Source organism: Sinocyclocheilus grahami, unplaced genomic scaffold, assembly GCF_001515645.1.
Source record: "Sinocyclocheilus grahami isolate Dianchi unplaced genomic scaffold, SAMN03320097.WGS_v1.1 scaffold991.1, whole genome shotgun sequence".
Classification (NCBI taxonomy): Eukaryota; Metazoa; Chordata; class Actinopteri; order Cypriniformes; family Cyprinidae; genus Sinocyclocheilus; species Sinocyclocheilus grahami.
Window position 1 is genome coordinate 259215 of NW_015506170.1, and position 23272 is coordinate 282486.

At 36.7% G+C, this 23272-nt stretch overlaps 3 protein-coding genes across 3 annotated transcripts; 1 reads left to right on the plus strand and 2 right to left on the minus strand.

Moving 5' to 3' along the window:
• The first annotated feature begins 964 nt into the window (after positions 1–964).
• LOC107565260 (mitochondrial intermediate peptidase-like) lies at positions 965–11640 on the plus strand. Its single transcript, XM_016250481.1, has 19 exons — positions 965–1280; positions 2692–2865; positions 2947–3035; positions 3117–3203; positions 3846–3909; positions 4000–4182; positions 4373–4529; positions 5360–5408; positions 5492–5552; positions 5669–5721; positions 5803–5956; positions 6077–6154; positions 7480–7684; positions 7785–7894; positions 7993–8067; positions 10539–10655; positions 10788–10909; positions 11177–11250; positions 11344–11640. Exons 1-19 carry the CDS (start codon positions 1146–1148, stop codon positions 11430–11432), a joined length of 2076 nt encoding a protein of 691 aa, XP_016105967.1. The 5' UTR covers positions 965–1145; the 3' UTR covers positions 11433–11640.
• Positions 11641–12065: 425 nt separating this feature from the next.
• LOC107565279 (40S ribosomal protein S25-like) lies at positions 12066–13264 on the minus strand. Its single transcript, XM_016250501.1, has 5 exons — positions 13165–13264; positions 12802–12894; positions 12520–12703; positions 12231–12329; positions 12066–12126 (listed from the first exon to the last, which is right to left on the minus strand). The coding sequence occupies exons 1-4, from the start codon at positions 13165–13167 to the stop codon at positions 12235–12237; spliced, it is 375 nt and encodes a 124-aa protein (XP_016105987.1). The 5' UTR covers positions 13168–13264; the 3' UTR covers positions 12066–12126; positions 12231–12234.
• A 2353-nt stretch (positions 13265–15617) lies between these two features.
• On the minus strand, positions 15618–23035 carry LOC107565261 (glucose-6-phosphate translocase-like). The gene is made up of 10 exons (XM_016250482.1): positions 22979–23035; positions 21820–22256; positions 19962–20194; positions 17868–18120; positions 17558–17713; positions 17378–17463; positions 16743–16856; positions 16571–16636; positions 16351–16489; positions 15618–15912 (listed from the first exon to the last, which is right to left on the minus strand). The coding sequence occupies exons 2-10, from the start codon at positions 21965–21967 to the stop codon at positions 15746–15748; spliced, it is 1362 nt and encodes a 453-aa protein (XP_016105968.1). The 5' UTR covers positions 21968–22256; positions 22979–23035; the 3' UTR covers positions 15618–15745.
• Between the last annotated feature and the right edge of the window lie 237 nt (positions 23036–23272).

Genomic DNA, 23272 nt, shown 5'->3' on the forward strand with positions numbered 1-23272 from the left:
GACATCAACAGACACGCTGTTTCGGTTCCCACACGAAAACAGAGAATCTGCCTAATAAGATTAATGGATGAGCTGTTGCCCACCATATGTGATCTTAACCCCAACCCCCACCCAAACTCTCTCTGACTGTGATGACCTAGAAAATGTTTGCCATAAGGGCTCTTGTTTATTTTCTAACACACTTCAGCTTAAGGCAAGGGAGTGTCTGAGTTTTGTGTTTAGTGCCACACTCCTGCTATTTCTAATGTAGGTTTGTAAAGCTAATGTTCCCTTATGAACATTTGATGAAAAACAAACCTATCTGACCCACAAGATAAAACATGAAAAAAAAATGTCTCAAGGCATTTGCCAGATCAGCTGAAGAGCATAAAATTTGATTTGGTAGATCAAACTTTTAAAAAAAATTCAATTATTTATTTGAATTAATCAGAGGGATACAGAAAATTTTATGAAAGTGTCACTCCACAATATAATAGCAAAATATATAAATATATATAGTATTTGTATGTTACATTAATCAGTGTAACATAAACTGTGTTTATAAGTCTTTGGCCAGTATGTGACACATGTGATCTATTTATTTTCCGATTTTAAACCAACATTAATTCCACGGATGACTAAATAAACCGGCCATTAACTTACACAACAACGCTTAATCTTCCTGTGAAACATTTTCGCCTGTGTATGAATGAAGAACAAGGGCAGTGCGACCTTTTCTTTGCGGCTTTGGATGGATTTATTTAGTCTGAGCTTGACGTCACACACCATTTACCCAACGTCCTCGCAGTTTCGTTAGTGTATGAAACAAACCCCAATTAACCACAACATTGCTAAACATAACGTAGCGCATTTCTGAAACATATAAATATAACATAAATTTCTGGATGATATTTTCTTAACTAAAGCCTTTTCACGTTTTCATTGTTGATTACAGAAAGTGCTGAAGTGAAATCGTCTCTGGCGGTTTCACATGAGAGGTGAAATCCACAGCGGATCTCTGCAGATTTACACCCTGGGAAACTTTAGTTAATTACTTATGTTTGCATAATACTTTGCAAGAGCCGATCCGGCCTGGTTGTTTCACAGTGAGCTTTCTCAGGAGCTTATGCTGTAATGTTAAACAGTGTTGTGTGTGAGGGTCAGTGATGCGCTGCTCGCGGCTCTTGCTGCAGCGCTCGAACGCGCTCGCGCTCTACAGACGCAGCGTCAACACATGGTCTGCTGTCGGAGCAGCATTTAATGTTCAGCACCAACGACTTGAACCTTTACAGAAAAATGTGGTGAGACTTTTAGAATACATTCTAATATACGCTTTAACAGTCAAATAATTTAGGTACACGTATCTGTCTGTATTCAATTCATTATTGTTATTTTGTATAAAGCATTTATTGTTCTTAATTATTTTATAGTTCGTTATTTTGTTCGTTTTATATTTTTATAAAGTGTTTTTTTAATTAATGATATAATTTTGTATATTTTTATTGCTTACGGTGTATTATGATTATAATATTTTTTTATGTATTGGCTAATGTATGGAAGCGCGTTTCTGCCACGGAAAAGAAATGAATAAATAAATAAGGGGTAATTGCGACTTTTTCTCACAGTTCTGAGATTTCAAGATTTAAACTCCCATTTGGGAGATATATAAACTTCTTATAATAAAGTCACAATTTTGACTTTATTTCTTGCATTTGTGAGTTTATGTCTCCCAGTTGGGAGTTTACATCTCAGTTGGGCGATATGAAAGTCAGAATTGTGAGATGTAGACTCAGAAATAATAGAAAAAGTCAGAATTACGAGAAATAAAGTCAGAATTATGATATAAAAAGTCAAAATTCAGTGGCGGAAACAGGCTTCCATGCAAATGACTACAGTTGTAATGACCTTGTTTTGCTCTGTCAATTAGAAAAGGTGCAACACTCACTCTTGAAGAAATCCAACTTTATTGGTTAAAATACATGTAGCGTTTGGCTATTATCCAGGCCTTCATCAGACTTCAAGTCCAGCAGTAACAAATGTGCTACTTTGCCAATTAGGGGAGTGGCTTCCAAACAAGATTAAAAGAAAAAAAGATCAGTAGAACATACCATAACCAATTTCTTGTTTGAGATCTTTGGGAAATAATGTTTCTAAAGTAAAAATCCAAAAAGTCTCCCTGGATTTACGGTTCACAGCAATATCTCCTCCCCGACCTACTACTTGTTCAATGCCAAAATTAAAAAAAACTCACACATAGAATGTGAATATTCTTTAAAATGTTGTGCTACTGGGTTACTCATGTCTCCACGTCATATGGCGCTACGGTGTTCACATATACGAGCTCTTAATTCTCTTGATGTTTCACCAACATGCAGCATTCCACATGGACAGCGTATAGCATAAATGACGTTACATGAATTGCAAGTGATGACATTTTTTATAAACATATCTTTGCCTGTTCTAGGATGTGAAAAATAATTCAATCTCCTGGTATATTGACATTTGGAGTGCAATTTCCACATTTGTAGTTAACCGGAGGAATGACAAATAATAGAGACGTAAAGGGGCTTGTACATACATCAGACTTAACGAAAAAGCTCTTTAAATTCTTTGCTTTACGAAAAGACATTAATGGGGGATGTTCAAACATTCTGGAAAGGCTTTGTTTTGCTGTGTAAAATAAAAGTCAGTCTCTCTCCTCTCTGTTCTCAGGGTCTGTTTGGAGTACCAGAGCTCAGCGGTCCTGCCGGTTTCCAGATGGCTCAGCATCAGGCTCTCAGGGAGGCAGAGTTTCTGGTCCACAAGGCTTGCACACATCCTCCTGGTGCCGTCACTGTGGAAACATTTGATCAGCTGTCTGACAGCTTATGCAGAGTTGCAGACCTGGTAAATTTAATTAAGTTGGCGTAACATAAACTGTGATTCTTGTTAGGGGTCTGTTAAATCTCACAAGTGTTTCATTTGCAGGCAGATTTCATCAAAGTGGCTCATCCGGATGCTGCGTTCCGGGAGGCAGCAGAAAGGACCTGCGTTGAAATTGGAACTCTTGTGGAAATGTGTGTATCTGTCATCTGGTTGTTCTGGCAGTACTGTTAAACAGTATTTGTGTTTTATTTTTATTTTCGTGTATATTACAGACTCAATACAAACGTCGATTTGTGTCAGAGCCTGAAGAATTTGCTGGGAAACGAGGCTGTTCTGGCCACACTGGACTCAGACACAAGGCAGGTGAACTTTAAAAAATCCTATTAAATTTGATTTAAATGTGAAGTTGAACAGGAGAAGATGAATTTCTGAAACGACTTTAGACTAAAAACTGTTCATATGTGTTCAAACATTTGGAATGGGTTGTGTATATTACAGACTCAATACAAACGTCGATTTGTGTCAGAGCCTGAAGAATTTGCTGGGAAACGAGGCTGTTCTGGCCACACTGGACTCAGACACAAGGCAGGTGAACTATTAAATTTGATTTAAATGTGAAGTTGAACAGGAGAAGATGAATTTCTGAAACGACTTTAGACTAAAAACTGTTCATATGTGTTCAAACATTTGGAATGGGTAAGATTTGTTAATGTTTTTGAACGATGTCTTGATCAGAAATACAGTAATATTGTGAAATATTATTCTTATTCTTATTATTCTTATTATTATCCATGTTGAAAACAGTTGTGCTGCTTAATATACATTAATATACAACAGTGATACATATTTTCAAGATTCTTTGAAGAATAGAAAGTTCAAAAGAACAGCATTTATTTAAAATATAAACTTTTTGAAACTATTTAAATGTTTTTACTATCACTTTTGATCAGTTTAATGCATCCTTGCTGAATTTCTTTCATATGGTTCTGTTGCTGGTTTAGAAGAGTGGCAGAGCTCTTCATGTTTGATTTTGAGATCAGTGGAATACATCTGGATGAATCGAAGGTGAGAACAATCCTTTAAGCCCAAATTACAAGCCCTTTTTAATGTGATCCTACTGATTTTATATATATATTTCTTTATGAATCATCTCAGAGGAGTAAGGCTGTCGCTCTGAATGTGAAGCTTCTGGATCTTTACCACGAGTTTCTGAGTGGCTCTCAGCTCCCAAACGCCATAGATAAGCAAGTTCTACCAGAACACATCCGCCACTGCTTTTCCATAGATGGAAACCGTGTTCAGATCGGCGGGTTGCATGCTGACTCTCCTAATGAGTTGGTGCGTGTGATCAAATGATTCTGTTTATGTAGTTACCATCTCTTTGATTGTTGCTTGAGCTTAAAGGTGCACATAAATCCATCACATCCCTGTGGTGTGATATGCTGTTGGCTGTTTACGCAAGCTTTTTTAGCAAGGTTCGCTTTCATTTGCATGTTCCGTAAGCGCCTTTTTTTCTTCCCTCTGGTAGGTGCGGGAAGCTGCGTATAAAATCTTTCTGTACCCCAACACTAGTCTCTTGCTTTGTCTGGATGAGCTTTTGGCTTGTAGACATGAACTGGCAACATTAGTGGGCTATGAATCGTTTGCACACAGAGCTTTGAAAGGAACAATGGCTAAAACCCCAGGTAAAATAATCAGAGCGTCATCAGCTGGCTAGGCCTGTCACAGTAACAACTTTTTGTTGTGCAATATATTGCCCCAGATATAATTGCGATAAGCGATATTATTGTCATTTTAAAGACCACTTTATGCCACTGAATATATAATCATAATGTAACAGCATAATAATGCAAGAAGGCCTACACACTTCCAAATGGCAACAAACTTTTAATTTTTAGGAATATTTAGATCATGGAAATTAAGTATCAAAATGTTAGATATACCTTAAAAAACCTGAATACATAGTAAATAAACATTTTCTAACAAAAAGTGCAAAGTAACAAGTAGAAAAAAAGAAAAATGCACAAAGATCTTGTATGGAGATTTTTCCATCTACAGATTTTGCCCTGACTTTCTTTTCTCTGTAAATTAAGGGTGCACACTATTGCTGAAAAACACAATCACTACTTAGCAGTCAGATGTCCGCATGCACAAAGGCACAGATCCCTAAACAAGACCATATCTGCAGATGAAACTTTTTTTTTTTGTAGAAGCATTTTTAAAATTTGAATTAGCACCTCATGACTACACCACGTTATGTACGAGAAGCTGCAAAAGACACAGGCGCAAGTGGAATGTGCAAAACATGGTGACATTAATTTTTAAGTAAATATAATGGGTGATATATTGCATCACCAAAAATGATTGAGGTCATGTACATATATTGCACGATAAGTCGATATATTGATTATTGCGACAGGCCTACTGCTGGCTACAGTCCTCATAGCTACTTTTATGTAAAAGCTGCAAACGAAGGAGAAACGAAAACGAATTTGTAAACGAATTTGTTTTACAGAGAATGTGATGAAGTTTTTGAGGCTGCTAACAGAAAAACTCTCTGACAGGTATGTTTGGCACTAATTGCTGTTTTTGAATGGTAGTCTTTGATGTGTTGTAATGTTTACTCTGTTTGTTTGTCATAATACAGAACATCAAGGGACTTCAAGATGATGAAAGAGATGAAGAAGAAAGCACACACAACAAATCCTGTAAATGTTTATTTTTTTGCTCTGGATTTGTTTTGTGAATGCTGTTTTGCTTTTCTTTTGTTCGTTTGCATCACAAATGCAGACAGATTTCCTAAATATTGTTTTACACATGTCAGGAAGTGATGCCGTGGGATCATGCGTACCTCAGCAGTGCCATACGAACCGAAATGTAAGGTGTTTTCATGCATACATCCCTCTGGATATGCCATCTGCTTCCTGTTTATCCTCATACACATTCATGTACCTGCAGGTTTAACATTGATCCCAGCGTCTACAGCCCGTACTTCTCTCTGGGCGCTTGCATGGAGGGACTCAACCGTCTTTTCATGCAGCTTCTGGGGGTTTATTTTCAAGCGGAGCAGCCGAAGATGGGCGAACTGTGGAGTGAAGATGTTCGAAAGCTTGTAAGATTCTGTCCTCCATCTTTGTTTGCTCAGTTTTCAAGACCAGCTCTCCGTCGATCACTCACAGATGTATTAAAACAGATGGACAGCTGTATTTACTGTTTCTTATGCTGCCAACAGGCTGTGGTCCATGAAACAGAGGGACTTCTGGGATACATCTACTGTGATTTCTTCCGCAGACCTGATAAACCTCACCAGGTACAGCTGGCTGCTCTTGACTGATTCTGTACAATGCTGATATATAATTAAATTGGATATACATAATATTGGTGAAACTAATGAACATACACACATACATAACTCACAAGTGAATTTCAAAAGTTTGGGGACAGAAATTAATACTTCTATTCAGCAAAGAGGCATTCAATTGATCAAAAGTAACAGTAAAGACATTTCTAATGTTACAAAAGATTTCTATTTTAAATAAATGCTGTTCTTTCGACCTTTCCATCACAGTTTCCACAAAAAGTATTAAGAAACAACTGTTTTCAGCAGTGATAATAACAAGAAAGATTTTTTGAGCAGCAAATCAGCATATCAGAATGATTTCTGAAAGATCACTAAAGACTGGATTAATGATGCTGAAAATGTTGCTTTGCATCACAGGAATAAATTACAATGTAAAATATATTACAATAGAAAATAGTTATTTTAAAATGTAATAATATTTCACAACATTACTGTTTTACTGTATTTATTTATAAGTGTGGAAGCCACGGAATAAAAAAAGGAAATTGTGACTTTTTATCTCACAATTCAGACTTTTTTTATTGCAATACGGACTTCATAACTTGCAATTCTGAGAAAAAAATGTCAGAATTGTGAGACATATACTTGCAGATGTAAAAAAAAAAAAAGTCAGTATTGCGAGATATTGCTTTTTTCCTCTGAATTGCACGTTTTTCAGTTCTGAGTATATATCTCGCAGTTCAGACTTTTTGCTTTGCATCACAGGAATTAATTACAATGTAAAATATATTACAATAGAAAATAGTTATTTTAAAATGTAATAATATTTCACAACATTACTGTTTTACTGTATTTATTTATAATTGTGGAAGCCACGGAATAAAAAAAGGAAATTGTGACTTTTTATCTCACAATTCAGACTTTTTTTATTGCAATACGGACTTCATAACTTGCAATTCTGAGAAAAAAATGTCAGAATTGTGAGACATATACTTGCAGATGTAAAAAAAAAAAAGTCAGTATTGCGAGATATTGCTTTTTTCCTCTGAATTGCACGTTTTTCAGTTCTGAGTATATATCTCGCAGTTCAGACTTTTTTCCTCAGATTTGCAAGATTTAAAGTTCGAATTGTGATATAAAAAGTCCCAATTTTTTTAATTCAGTAGCAGAAACAGGCTTCCATATATGTGATTTCTTTCAAGAACATTAAAAAAAATCCCCAAGCTATCAAGGGTAGTGTGTGTACATATATAGTTTTTATATTTATATATTTCAGAAAAAAAAATGTTTTTGCTTTATAAGTACATTCAACCTACTATTTCCATATATGGCAGGACTGTCACTTCACCATCCGTGGTGGGCGGCTGAGGGAAGATGGTGTTTACCAGCTGCCTGTTGTGGTGCTGATGCTGAGTTTACCTCCACCCAGTGGCAGAACCCCATCTCTGCTCACCCCCTCTATGGTGGAGAACCTCTTCCATGAGATTGGACATGCCATGCACTCCATGTTAGGCAGGACACACTATCAGCACGTCACAGGTCAGAGTTAAATGAATATTCAGGGTTATTTTGTGTTTACACATAAATTGAATTTACATGACAAATAACTGATCTGAATTTGATTTATGTATCTATAAAGGAACCAGGTGCTCCACAGACTTTGCTGAAGTCCCTTCCATTCTGATGGAGTATTTTGCCTCAGATTATCGAGTTTTGAGCCAGTTTGCACAACATTATCAGACGGGAGAGGTATGTTTGTGCACTTACCTGCTTCAGAGATCATCTATGTATCTGAACCCCATCAGAAGAACTGCATGTTGATGTAACATGTTTTTTGTTCTCTCCAGCCTCTTCCGGAGAACCTAGTGTCCCGTTTATGTGAGTCTAAGAGGGTTTGTAGTGCTGCTGATACTCAGCTACAGGTACTAAAAACAGATTTCACTGCTCTGTGATGGAGATCTATTGTGCTGGTATGAATAAAGTCCACTTTAATGAGTCAGGAGTAATTGTGGGATGTGAACTATAGTCGAGTAGATACTTGAAATATTTCTAACAATATTACATTTACTTCAAAAGATTGTGGAAAGATTTCAAAGCAAATAGATTTGTGAACCGAGACCTGAAAACTAAACTACAGTTGTGGTCAAAATTGTACATTGTACAAAATGTTTATTATTTTACCTAATGTTTCCTTCTGGAGCATCAGTGAGTTTTGAACCTTCTGTAATAGCTGCGTATGAGTCGCCCTTTATCATATGCATAATATATATAGAATGGTGGATGCGGAGTGCACAAATAATGTACATCAAACTGGTACTCATGGCAACTGGAAATACTTATTTTTAATTGTTTACATTTAATGTAAAATATTTTGTTTTATAGTGACTGTTCACTAACAAAACATACAAAATATCTGTAGTTGTATAAGGTGTCTGTTCTCTTTAAAAAGTAAAGGAGATGAACTGTCATTTGCAGAGTGATGGGAGAGCGTTATCGCAGAGAGATGCTTGCTCATGGAGGCAGTAAAGAGCCTGTGCTGATGGTCCAAGGTAAAAACACCACTCAGAATTACATTTTCTGTAAGACCTCGATAACTGTCAGTCATAAGAGTAAATATTCACACTCATATTTTTGATTCTCAGGAATGCTACAGAAAACCCCTACTATTGAAGACTTTGTTGATGCATTAGTGTTGGACCTCAATGCAAATGTCAAATCCCCAGCTTTGTAGATGAAAGATCCTTGTTGTTTGTTCGGTCTCATACACTGGTTATCACCTCACCATTTCCTAATGTCTTGCTGCCTCTTAAGCCTTATTAAAATATGAAGAGGCAACATGAAAATATGGTGTCACTTCTATTGTGCCTCAGTTTCACATTAAGTACGTTGTGCTAAAATCAACTGAACTTCAGTGATGGTAGGTGCTGATTTGAAGTTGTTTATCAAAGTGATAGTTGCTAAAATACTCTTGCTTTGATTAAAACATGCCATGTTCCTCTTATTTGTACTTTACCAAAAAAAAAAAAAAAAACACCATACAGATGAAAAATGTTTAAGCTATGGCAAATGCATAGCATAATTTGAAAATGGCCTACTTGTCTAAAATTACCATTTTAATAACACCATAACCAATTTTTAGTCTTGAAAACTTCACAGAAAAGCAATACATTTCAGATTATGATCTGGTCCGTGTTTTAATTGGGAGAAATGAAGCTTGGTTTAGTTACTTAAACCCCAGATTCATAACATCCTACTGTCATAAACCACAATATACATTCGCAAAATTGTGCATAATGATTCCTACTAGTACAAACACTTACAATGTAGGTACATATTCACTTTGTTGAAGAAATGCACAAACGCAAGTTTCATTTTGTGGTTGTTTATTTACCTATACAAAAGACCATAACTCAAGCCAAGGTGCAATCTGAAAGGGAGATGAATAAACAATCAATATAGGAGACCAGTTGATGAAACTAGCTGATTGAACTACAGTCGAGTAGATACTTGAAATATTTCTAACAATATTACATTTACTTCAAAAGATTGTGGAAAGATTTCAAAGCAAATAGATTTGTGAACCGAGACCTGAAAACTAAACTACAGTTGTGGTCAAAATTGTACATTGTACAAAATGTTTATTATTTTACCTAATGTTTCCTTCTGGAGCATCAGTGAGTTTTGAACCTTCTGTAATAGCTGCGTATGAGTCGCTCAGCTGTCCTCAGTGTGAAAAGATGAATCTCAAAATCATACATCATTGTTGGAAAGGGATCAAATGCTCAAAAGATGCTGAAAAACCAAAGAATTTGTGGGACCTGAAGGATTTTTCTGAAGAACAGAGCTCAGTTTAACTGTTCGGGACAAACAAGGGACTCATGAACAACTATCACAAAACAAAAACACAGCTGTAGATCATCCAGGAAACAACACAGTATTAAGAATCAAGCGTATGTAAACTTTTGAAAGGGTGTAATTTTTATAAATTCAACTATTATTTTCTCTTGTGGACCATATGTAAATGCCTGTTATGTGATATATCTTATTCAGGTCAGCAATAAATAAAAAAATAACATGCATTTTGTACGATCCCTCTTATTTTGGTAAAATAATTAATATGATAATTTAATATAATTTGATACTGCAAAGTGTATGTAAAATTTTGACCACAACTGCAAATTAAACTAAAAAGCCTTTTACTTAGTAAAAGAAAAACTATCAATCAGACGACAGAAGGTGTGTAGTAGATAGAAAAGGTTTTTCATCAAAGTTTTGATTATGTTGATAATTTAGAGGCCTTAAAATGTGTGTAACAAATGATACAGTAGGCTTTATATATCAAGTCTTCTAGTGATTAATATTCTTTTGGATGGTGCAATGCTTCTCTTTACAGATTTTCTATGCAGCTTTGGACCAGGTTTATCATGGAAAACCACAATACAGATCAACCACTGACATCCTCAGAGAAGTGCAGGAGAAATTTTACGGGTTACCATATGTTCATGACACAGTGAGTGGTAGCATCACGGACACATCTCAGATTCTGCACATTTTGTCTAATTATTACATATATTTTTTCATGTTCTATGACCTACGATTTAAAAAACAAAATGCTCATCTTACATTTTCTCCGATGATGTAGGCTTGGCAGCTGAGATTTAGTCACCTGGTTGGCTATGGTGCAAAATATTACTCTTACCTCATGTCCAGGGCGATAGCCTCGATGGTGTGGAGACAGTGCTTTCTACAGGACCCCTTCAGCAGGTCAGTGTGGAGATTTCAACTCCTCATGCCATTTACACCTTTATCATATGCATAATATATATAGAATGGTGGATGCGGAGTGCACAAATAATGTACATCAAACTGGTACTCATGGCAACTGGAAATACTTATTTTTAATTGTTTACATTTAATGTAAAATATTTTGTTTTATAGTGTCTGTTCACTAACAAAACATACAAAATATCTGTAGTTGTATAAGGTGTCTGTTCTCTTTAAAAAGTAAAGGAGATGAACTGTCATTTGCAGAGTGATGGGAGAGCGTTATCGCAGAGAGATGCTTGCTCATGGAGGCAGTAAAGAGCCTGTGCTGATGGTCCAAGGTAAAAACACCACTCAGAATTACATTTTCTGTAAGACCTCGATAACTGTCAGTCATAAGAGTAAATATTCACACTCATATTTTTGATTCTCAGGAATGCTACAGAAAACCCCTACTATTGAAGACTTTGTTGATGCATTAGTGTTGGACCTCAATGCAAATGTCAAATCCCCAGCTTTGTAGATGAAAGATCCTTGTTGTTTGTTCGGTCTCATACACTGGTTATCACCTCACCATTTCCTAATGTCTTGCTGCCTCTTAAGCCTTATTAAAATATGAAGTGGCAACATGAAAATATGGTGTCACTTCTATTGTGCCTCAGTTTCACATTAAGTACTTTGTGCTAAAATCAACTGAACTTCAATGATGGTAGGTGCTGATTTGAAGTTGTTTATCAAAGTGATAGTTGCTAAAATACTCTTGCTTTGATTAAAACATGCCATGTTCCTCTTATTTGTACTTTACCAAAAAAAAAAAAAAACACCATACAGATGAAAAATGTTTAAGTTATGGCAAATGCATAGCATAATTTGAAAATGGCCTACTTGTCTAAAATTACCATTTTAATAACACCACAACCAATTTTTAGTCTTGAAAATGTCACAGAAAAGCAATACATTTCAGATTATGATCTGGTCCGTGTTTTAATTGGGAGAAATGAAGCTTGGTTTAGTTACTTAAACCCCAGATTCATAACATCCTACTGTCATAAACCACAATATACATTCGCAAAATTGTGCATAATGATTCCTACTAGTACAAACACTTACAATGTAGGTACATATTCACTTTGTTGAAGAAATGCACAAACGCAAGTTTCATTTTGTGGTTGTTTATTTACCTATACAAAAGACCATAACTCAAGCCAAGGTGCAATCTGAAAGGGAGATGAATAAACAATCAATATAGGAGACCAGTTGATGAAACTAGCTGATAGAGGGCATCAAATCTGAAAATGAGACATTCCAAATTGATAATCACCATATTATGCCTCCTTCTCTGGAGCTACCTCATCTGTGCCCTTGGTGTTTCTGGTGTAGATCACCTGAGCTCTATGCTTGGACACCAGCTTGATCAGACCTGACAACGACAAACGCAAAATGTCACTCCATAATGGATTCATAATAAAACTCAAGACATCTCTGAATGTGCTGATTTTGACCTGGATTAGAGAATGCAATGTGTGCTAGGTTCACTACACACTTGCAGAATTTCTAGCACCACTTTTCTGAAATCAATCACATTCATTGTTAGAGCATCAAATGATCACCTTTGTTGAGCAGCTCCATCAGAGCAGCCCTGGCCAGCGAGCCCCTGATCTTCAGCCTCTCTGAGACCACAGCGGGTGTGATCAGCTTGTAGTTGGGAACTTCTTTGTACAGTTTATCATATGTGGCCTTGTCAAAGAGGACCAGGTTGTTCAGCTTGTCCCTCACCTTTCCTTTGGACCACTTCTACTCAAGAACAAAAATGACAATCCATGCACACAATCACAGTTAATGACTGGCATGTCTCTTACGTGAGGTAAACACTAGAGTTCCAAGTATTTTACCTTCTTCTTCGCTTTGCCTCCGGATTTGTTAACGGGATCCTTGTCCTTTTTGGACTTGCCCGCATCTTTCTTCTGCTTACTATCCTTGGGCGGCTAGACAGTTACAGAAAACTCATTTCGATCACATGCATAAATAAATGCGTATTTTAATAATTACATAGTTTTAATAAATCAATGTGTGGTAATGCGGTGCGCGTGTTCAGGCCTCGCGCACGATGCGCAAACACGTACGCTGAAATGGCCCACTAAAGCTACATTAGATTATTCATCGTGCTTAAAAACGTAGGACACCGTTGTTATAATAGGGCTATTACACGTGAGAAGTGATCTTTTATTACATTGTGTAGTCGTTCGAGCACTCACCATGCTGAGGCGTCGCGAGCTGCGGAAGAGAAAGGAAGTCGCGCACGCACACGTCCGATTTGTCCGCGTGCGCTTCGTCTGGTGCAGCGCGTGCTGTCTTAGCGCTCAGTGGTTCACGGCCGCCGCCTGCAGGACTGGAGTGAGTGCGGCTATGGAAGGCGGACGAGGTCAAAAGCTCTCGTGTAGAAACGTGAGGTAAATTTAGGGAATTAGTCCCCCAAAATAAAAAAAACGTGTCATTGTTTACCTGTTTTACACTTTTAAAAATACGCCAGTAAAGAATTTTATAATGTTACAAGTGATTTCTATTTCAAATAAATGCTATTATTTAGAACATTCTGTTCGTCAAAAGTATCCTGGAAAACACATTTTCCACAAAAAATATTAAGCAGCACAACTGTTTTCAGCAGTTGTTTCTTGTTTCTTTAGTAGCAGATCAGCATATCAGAATGATTTCTGAAGGATCACGTGACACTGGAGACTGGAGTCATGATAGGTGAAAATTCAGCTTTGCATCACAGGAATAAATAACATTTTAAAATAAAAAAACTGTTATTTTAAATTCTAATAATGCAATTTTTACAATATTACTACACTTTTTATCAAATAAATGTAGCCTTGCTGAGCATAAGAGACTGATATACATATATATTAATTAATTCAAGATAACTGTGCAATTTTTATCATCTCAGTGGTAAAAAGTGACCCAGTATACCAGAAATCACCCCTAATTTTTAATTTAATAAACCTTAGATATTTATAACAATATATTTCACAACACAATGTCTGTAAAACTATACTAAAACTACAACATGAATAAGATAAGTTAAGCTCACGAAAATAAATTAAGGCAGGAAAAATATTACCAAGACCAATGTTAAAAAGGATGTGAAATGACACGTAAGAAACAACTTAGTTACAATAAACTTTTATACTACATTTTTACACCTTTATACATAAAGTATGCTGCTGTTTGCATTAAATTACTGGGTACATATTCAGAAAAAAATAAAATTTTTGCTGTAATACTGAAGGCAAAAGTACAGATATCTAAAGTGCAAAAGAACAATATGTGTCTATGTAAGACAGTCTGTACACTGGAAAGAGATGATCTTCAATTCAGCACATAACTCAAGCTTTAAAGCTGTTACTTCAAAAAATTAACAAGCTTAAAAAGCTTGTGGTAAGTGAAACAACATTCATGTGAAACAAATCATGTTAATATGTACTAAGAAAGTAAAAAAACAGTTATTTTAAATTCTAATAATGCAATTTTTACAATATTACTACACTTTTGATCAAATAAATGTAGCCTTGCTGAGCATAAGAGACTGATATACATATATATTAATTAATTCAAGATAACTGTGCAATTTTTATCATCTCAGTGGTAAAATGTTATTTTAAATTCTAATAATGCAATTTTTACAATATTACTACACTTTTTATCAAATAAATGTAGCCTTGCTGAGCATAAGAGACTGATATACATATATATTAATTAATTCAAGATAACTGTGCAATTTTTATCATCTCAGTGGTAAAAAGTGACCCAGTATACCAGAAATCACCCCTAATTTTTAATTTAATAAACCTTAGATATTTATAACAATATATTTCACAACACAATGTCTGTAAAACTATACTAAAACTACAACATGAATAAGATAAGTTAAGCTCACGAAAATAAATTAAGGCAGGAAAAATATTACCAAGACCAATGTTAAAAAGGATGTGAAATGACACGTAAGAAACAACTTAGTTACAATAAACTTTTATACTACATTTTTACACCTTTATACATAAAGTATGCTGCTGTTTGCATTAAATTACTGGGTACATATTCAGAAAAAAATAAAATTTTTGCTGTAATACTGAAGGCAAAAGTACAGATATCTAAAGTGCAAAAGAACAATATGTGTCTATGTAAGACAGTCTGTACACTGGAAAGAGATGATCTTCAATTCAGCACATAACTCAAGCTTTAAAGCTGTTACTTCAAAAAATTAACAAGCTTAAAAAGCTTGTGGTAAGTGAAACAACATTCATGTGAAACAAATCATGTTAATATGTACTAAGAAAGTAAACAACTTATATATTTAAGTGTGTAAACATTTCTGTTCTTACAGTAATACAAATTCTGTTCTTCTGAGAGATGTACAGCAGAGACACTTTATCTGTGAAGTGTGTGAATGTTGCTGACAAAAAACAATTAATGTGATACTGAAGGTAATTTAAATGCAAGTTAAAAATATACATTTTTACAACAGTATCACTGACATTAAAACAGTTCCTTAAAGGGATAGTCCATCGAAAAATGAAAAATCAGTTATCATTTACTCACCCTCATGTTCCAAACTTTCTTAGTATGGACCAACAATACAATGGGAACCAAAACTGGCTATCAAAATTCTTCAAAATACCTTATTTTGTGTTCCACAAATTTAGAATGACATGAAGGTGAGTAAATAATGACAGAATGTTTTATTTTTGGGTGGACTATCCCTTTAAGTACAGATGTCCTAACCGAGTACTGTCACATTGGCAGGGCTCTCTGATTGGATCATATTTATTAAGAGAATTAGTCCATCTTTTTAGGCACGTGGCCCATTTTTGTCCGCATATTACGCACAAAGAAGAAACAAACTGTTGTTACAGCACAGGAGACCTCTGCTACCCAGAATGCCGTGTCCCAACTGTACCGTTTGGCAATGGTGCTGAATGGCAGGCCAGCAATGAATGCACCAACTAAAAGAAAAAATAATTGTGAATTTATGGTTATATGGAGCATTTTATCTTAAAGGGGTCATATGATGCGATTTCAAGGTTTCCTTTCTCTTTGGAGTGTTACAAGCTGATTGTGCATAGATAAGATCCCTGAAGTTGCAAAGACTAAAGTCTCAAAACCAAAGAGATATTCTTTATCAAAGTTAAGACTCTGCCACGCCCCCCTAAAACGGCTCGTTCTAACACGCCCCCACATATCTAGGTCACTATGTGGGAATATTTGCATAATGCGCCCAAATGTGCAAATAATGTACAGTATTTGAAAAATAATGTGTTTTTTGAACATTAAAGCATGTCAACATATTCTGTTACACCAAATACACAAAATAATGATATTTAAAAAAGCATCATATGACCTCTTTAATGCATTTTGTCATAAAACAGTTTCTGCAGATTTACCATTTGCCATCAGAGCTACAATGGCATGTGATGTCCCACAGTAATTGGAGGGGGCGCTTTCACTTGCAATTACCCCAAACAAGGCAATTGGTCCGTAGGAGGAAAATCCAAATGCAGCACCAAGAATCAAAATCCAAAGCTGCAGAACAGAAAAAAAGACACTGAAGATGGCTAATTAGTTCAAATCTCATTTCTCATTGTGGTGAATTTTTGGATATACCTCTTTCTCTGAGACACCAGTGAGGATTGCAATTGGATGGAGTGCTAAAACCCATAGTGGTGCTTCCTGAGAAACCACACATGATGATTTAACCAACACAATAAAACAAAAATTGATGCTCAAATAGATTTTTCAATAACTCTGAATAATTTTTAGATAAAAAAAAAATCACCTCTGGGGTCTCTGGTGTGATGGTAACCCGGAACAGGTACATGGATACAGCCATGCCTGACATCATCATCAGGAGTAGCCCATGGCGAGGATTACCATAGGTACCCAGCCCTTGCTGTAAAACAGGAATTCACTGTTAAACAGATTACATGATCTCTTCATAAATAACTAATTTATCCAATAATGAAGATGCACCAATATAGCAATTAAGGGTGATTGTGTATCCCAAATTAAAGGAATAGTTCACCCATATGCAAGTATGAAGATTTGCTGAAAATGCACTCACCCTCAGGCCATCCAAAATCTAGATGAGTTTGTTTCTTCATCTGAACAGATTTATCTATTACAAAATGCAGCTTTTCACTTCACAAGACTGGACTGGAGTCGTGTGGATTACTTGTGGATTATTGTGATGTTTTTATCAGCTGTTTGGACTCTCATTCTGACGGCACCCATTCACTTGCAGAGGATCCTGTGGTGAGCAAGTGATGTAATGCTAAATTTATCCAAATTTGTTCTGATGAAGAAACAAACTCATATACATCTTGGATGACCTGAGGGTGAGTACATTTTCAGCAAATTGTAATTTTTGCATGAACTGTTCCTTGAATGTATTTTACTTTAAACTGAACCCACCCTAGCCACAGCTCTGTCAGACAGATAACCAGCTCCAATGCTGCCAAAAAACCCACCAACTTCCAGGGCACTCATGTACGAGCTGCCTGTAGAAAACACACAAGCACATTAGCATCCTAACACAGGCCATAAACAACACAGAAGACTTCAGCATAAACAGAGATAAAGTACCAAACTCACCCATCATAGCAGACTGGCCTTTTTCCTGCATGAGGAACAGCTGACCCCAGTCAGTGCAGGCGATTTTTACCCCAAACACAACCAGGTAGCCCGCAGACAGCACCCAAAGATAAGGAGACAGCAGGAACTCTTTAAGACTGCTTTCGTCATTAGGGCCTGGAAAAAGAGTGGAGACTGAGTGGATTGACACAATTTTCTATTTGAATATATTCCAAAATGTAATGTATTACTGTGATGGCAAATCTGAATTTTCAAAAATATGTCTCTCTCCATAGACTAATAAACACCAGATGATACACTGCTTTCTTACCTCCCTTTTTCCCTTTGCCCTTTTTAGCACCAGGCTCAATATTGGGCAACCCCACATCACTGGGTTCGTTCTTCACCGTCAGAAGGCAAACGACAGAGATAGTCATGCAGATCACCCCAGACATGGACATGATGATTCTCCAATTATAGTACTGAACCAACACTGTAGTGATGATGGGTCCCAGACTACCTGCCAGGTTCATACTGCAGCACAGGATGGCCCACCATGTCCCAAACTGAGATGGTTCAAACCACTGAAAAAAGGCCAGTACAAGGACATTTTAATAACACTTTTCATGGAAAACCAATAACACAATGCCAATACAGGATAGAGTGTAAAAACAGCTATTCAAATTATTATTTACTGTTATTTACTAGTATTTAAAAGTTAGATTTCTAGAAAGCCTTCCAGTTTCTTTATAAAACCCAGGGTGCATGGTCAATTTAGCTACAGTTTAGCTGTGAGGTCAAAATTGCTTAAACATGTTGGATAAAGCAAATAAAACCTGATTTTGGGATATTCTTGAAGTGAGAAAAAAAATCATAAAATTAAAACACTTTTTTTATTAAAAAATGTACGTTTTCTATTAGGGGTAGGGTTTGGTGTAGTCTACACTATAATCATTTTATTATTTATGTATTTTTAACCTAAAATGACTACAAAATGTCCACAAATTTATGTAAATAATACTTAGAATCTGAAAAGCTAGTAAATAACATTTATTTCCTTAAAGGCAACTTAAATTCAAGAGCAATGCCTGTTAATGACCATTATGCATTTGATCATCCACTGAAATTTATGTAATACTCAATGACATTAATTTTATTGCAGACCAACAAGTGCTTCCAGGTTGGTCAGGCACAGATAACTGCTGCTGGTTGCTTTAATTAAATTTAAGTGTATCGTAATGCTCCCAGCTTGACTCCACAAGTATGTGGCTGGCATCAGCTGTTGCATCTAGAATACATGCTGCAATCCATCTGCATGAGCCTTGAGGTCAGCAGTTAGAATTTCCAACTATTCTGGGCACACTGCCAATACTGTAAGACAGGTGCATATTGATGGATTTAAAGGGGTCATATGATGCGATTTCAAGTTTTCCTTTCTCTTTGGAGTGTTACAAGCTGATTGTGCATAGATAAGATCCCTGAAGTTGCAAAGACTAAAGTCTCAAAACCAAAGAGATATTCTTTATCAAAGTTAAGCCTCTGCCACGCCCCCCTAAAACGGCTCGTTCTAACATGCCCCCACATATCTACCTCACTATGTGGAAATATTTGCATAACGCCGCCCAAATGTGCATGCAAAGAAAGAAGGCGTGGTTTCAGTAACCGCAGTTAGTGTTGAAGCAGCCATGTCAGGGAGACACTGTGTGTTTCTAGGCGAAAACAAAAGCATTTTATTTGGCCTTCCGAAAGTAGATGCATTTAGCAATCTTTAAGATCACTTACAACAGAACAACAATGCATTTTATGGACGACCGTTTCATGAACCTAGGAGAGGAGGTAATTCTGACTTTGCTATGACAATCTGGCGCTTCTGAATCAGCTACTGTTTTGTTATTAGTTTAAGTATTTGCTATTGACTGTTCAAATGCGGAGTTTTGCGCATGGTGTGTGTGTGTGTGTGAGAGAGAGAGAGAGAGAGAGAGAGGGTCACATCACAGTGGAGTCAGCTGTCTTAACCGTGGCTTGTGTACTGCAAACACATACCAGCTTCATCACTGTGTCTGTCACGTGACTCTGTTCCCCTTTCGGGCTCTGTCTTTACATTTATTTTGAAAGATGAAGCTCGCGATTATGGTAAGGGACGCCCCTTTTCCATTTCCAACGAGTGCTTGCGGTGTTCGGCCAATCACAATGCACTGGGTCAGCTGGCCAATCAGAGCAGACTGCGCTTGTCGGAAGGAGGGACTTTGTAGAAAACAAAGCGTTTGAGAGAGGCGGGGCCTGAGGACCTACAATAATGTACAGTATTTGAAAAATAATGTGTTTTTTTTTTACATTAAAGCATGTCAACATATTCTGTTACACCAAATAATGATCTTTAAAAAAGCATCATATGACCCCTTTAAAGGTAATGGGTCAGCCTTACCTTCCGAAGCACCTTTCCACATGGTGGCCAGCCGAAACCCTGACCGAACCCGTTCACAAACCAAAGCACGGTAAACAGCATGACAGTGGACGACCAGGAAAAGGCGATGTTTATGGCACCCACAATGAAGAGCCCGATGGAGAAGAGCCAGCGAGCGCTGATCTGGTCCGAAAGCACTCCGCTGATAAACTTACTGATAGCGTAGGCCAGAGTCTGACTGCTGGTGATCAGCCCTGCATCACAGGAAACAGGAAAAGGCTGAAACCCTACTCTGGATGCTTTGTTGATCTGCACTGCATTATGTTGGGCAAGTTACTCTGAAAATGTAATCAAATTACTGATTACTCCTTTTTAAAAGTAATCACGTTACTGTTCTGATTACTTTATTTCAAAAGTAATTAGTAATTAGTTACATTACAAGTTACGTTACTTTTTTCTCCATGAAATTTATGTAATCCCAGCATAGCTCCCGATAAATATTTGTTATTAAAGCATCAACATTCACAGAACACTGTTATTTTTAACTAAAGCAAGCGGCTCAGACATGTCAGTTAATCGCAATCTCTGTTATAACACAAGAAATAAATGCAAAATGAATCTTTCATAATGTCTACAATTCATGTGTTATAATGAGAGGATTCGTGAGCATGCACATTTCAGCACTGCATTGCTCAATGCTGCAAACACGTATAGCCTAAATAGAAAGTCTGCATACGCTTGCACCTGTTAATCGTTTATATTTTATATTAGTTCATGTTGTTTTTGTGCAATAGATTAATAACAATATATTTGTTTTAGATATTTTATGTTTAGATATTTCTATTTTGCGGGAGTCCCATAAACCATTTTATTCTCCCGCATCCCGCACACACACACGAGTGTCTACCCGCCCGCACCAGCACTCGCTCATCTTGTCCCGTGCTGTACTCTGTTGCATCGGGTCTCGCTGGAGCAGGTCTCTAATCCACTGGCACTTGACTCCACAGTGCGTGTGCTACATCTTTTTTACAATCTCTAGATTATAAAACAGTGCATTCTGTCAGCAATGTAACGCGGCAGTAACGTATAGAGACCTCGGCTTTGTAACTATACTCTAATTACTATTTTGAAAAGTATAACACGTTAAATTACTCCGTTACTAAAAAAAGTAATCAAATTACAGTAACGCGTTACTAAGTAATGCCTTACTGCCCAACAGTGTTGGGGGTAACTCATTACAAGTAATGCGAGTTACGTAATCAGATTACTTTTTTCAAGTAACTAGTAAAGTAACATTACTTTTTTAATTTACAAGAAAATATCTGAGTTACTTTTTCAAAAAAGACAGGTTGGCAAGCTGTCAAGTAACGCAATTAGTTACTTTTTTAGGGAGTAACGCAATATTGTAATGCATTACTTTTAAAAGTAACTTTGCCCAACACTGCTGCCCAACACGGATTATAACTAAGACTTGATTTATTTGATAAAAAAATACAGTAAAACAGTTATATTGTGAACTGTTTTCTCTTTCAATATATTTTAAAATGTAATTTATTCCTGTGATGGAAAAGCTGAATTTTCAGCATCATTACTCCAGTCTTCAGTGCCGCAAGATCCTTCAGCAATCATTCTAATATGCTGATTTGGTTCTCAAAAAACATTTATTATTATTATTATCAATGTTGAAAACAGTTGTGCTGCATAATATTTTTTGTGGAAACTGAACTATTTTTCAAGATTCTGTGGGGGTTTTTTAAATACCAATTTTTGTATCACAAATGTCTTGCCAAATAAGTATTAATTACTGAATAAGTATTTAATCAAAAAAACGTATCTGATCCCAAACTTTTGTTATGTGCAGAACACACAACACACTCACCAAGCTCTTCTTTATCCAGATCAATCTCCTCCATCACTGATGGCATCAGAAAGGAGAAAGTCTTTCGGTTGAAGTAATACAGCATGTACCCCACAAACATCGAGATGAATATAACTGTGCGGTAATATCCATAACCTGCTGCTCCCATGATTGCAGTTGTGAAATTATTAATAAATACAAGCAAAAAATGTCAAATAAAAGACAATTAAAAAAAAAAGGCTGCAATATCAAGGCCAAAAAGTGTGCTGGATGAAAATCTTTCAGTTCTGAAAAAACAGTTTTCTCCTGATGAAACTTTACAAACTTTGAAAAACTGCTCCAAAGGTCTAATTCATTTCATCTGACTTCTAAGGAGGGTATTTTCAGCTCTCCAGGTTCCTTAAAGTTGCATGGGCGACATGCAGCCTCTCTTCAGCCTGCATTCACTGATGATGTTCCTGAAAAACATCAGAGTCAGTTTACTTTGCGGTCTATGCGCACGACTTGCTGTGAAGTTGGCCTGCATCCAAACACATCTGAGCAAAAATAAAGCATCAGCACTATTCAGACATTCAAAATCAAAACAAATCACTCCAGACTGGAGTTCCATGAAAAGGTTATCCACACTTTCTACAGACCTCCTGCAGTCTAAATGTTAAAGAGATACTTGAGTGGGCAAGGGGGTGCTTGTGAGGGGGATTTTGAACAGCGATATGAATTTGAAACATGATGCAGGTGTCAAGGGAACGTCTCTTGCAAGAATGCCAAGACACCAGATAAAAATAACGTTACAGGCTTGCTTCATATTGCAGGTGGACACATGCGCTCTTATCGCAAGAACTGATTAAACCGACGACTGTTGTGTTAATAATAATAATAATAAAGCTATAAAAGAGATACGTTCGATCTGCCCTTGACATCGCGAGCGAGCACGCACTGGTCCCCGCACGAGAACATAAAAACGCAAAACCGCGCTGTGACGTAACTGCGTCAAGACAGCGACCGCAGGAACAACACACTGATTCTGACCTCTACAACAAGCGTCCTCAGTACCACCGTGGAGACTAAGCGTATTATGTCATGCTAAGATACACAGCGATAATTCTCGACATGTACATTTTGTTTAGACAGTTTTACGTTTCTTCACTGTTTTATATATAAGGATAAATGAATAAAATACCTCCGACAGTCCGGGCTTCTCGTTCAGAATCCTCGCTATTGCAGGAGCGCCTTCTCTAATCTCTGTTTTGATTGGCTGCCAACCTGTCATTTATGGCGCGGTGGGCGGGCTTTAGGCTTCTTGCGGTCCTCAGTGGCTTAATCTTTTGCTGTAATATTTACTGCATTTGTGGAGTAGTTTTAAATTTGCTCGAAAATTACAGCATTTCAAGAGAAATTCAAGTACCAGATGTATAAGTATTGAATTGCTCGACTGAATTGAAATGAACTTCTGAGTTGAACTTGGAGTGAGGGG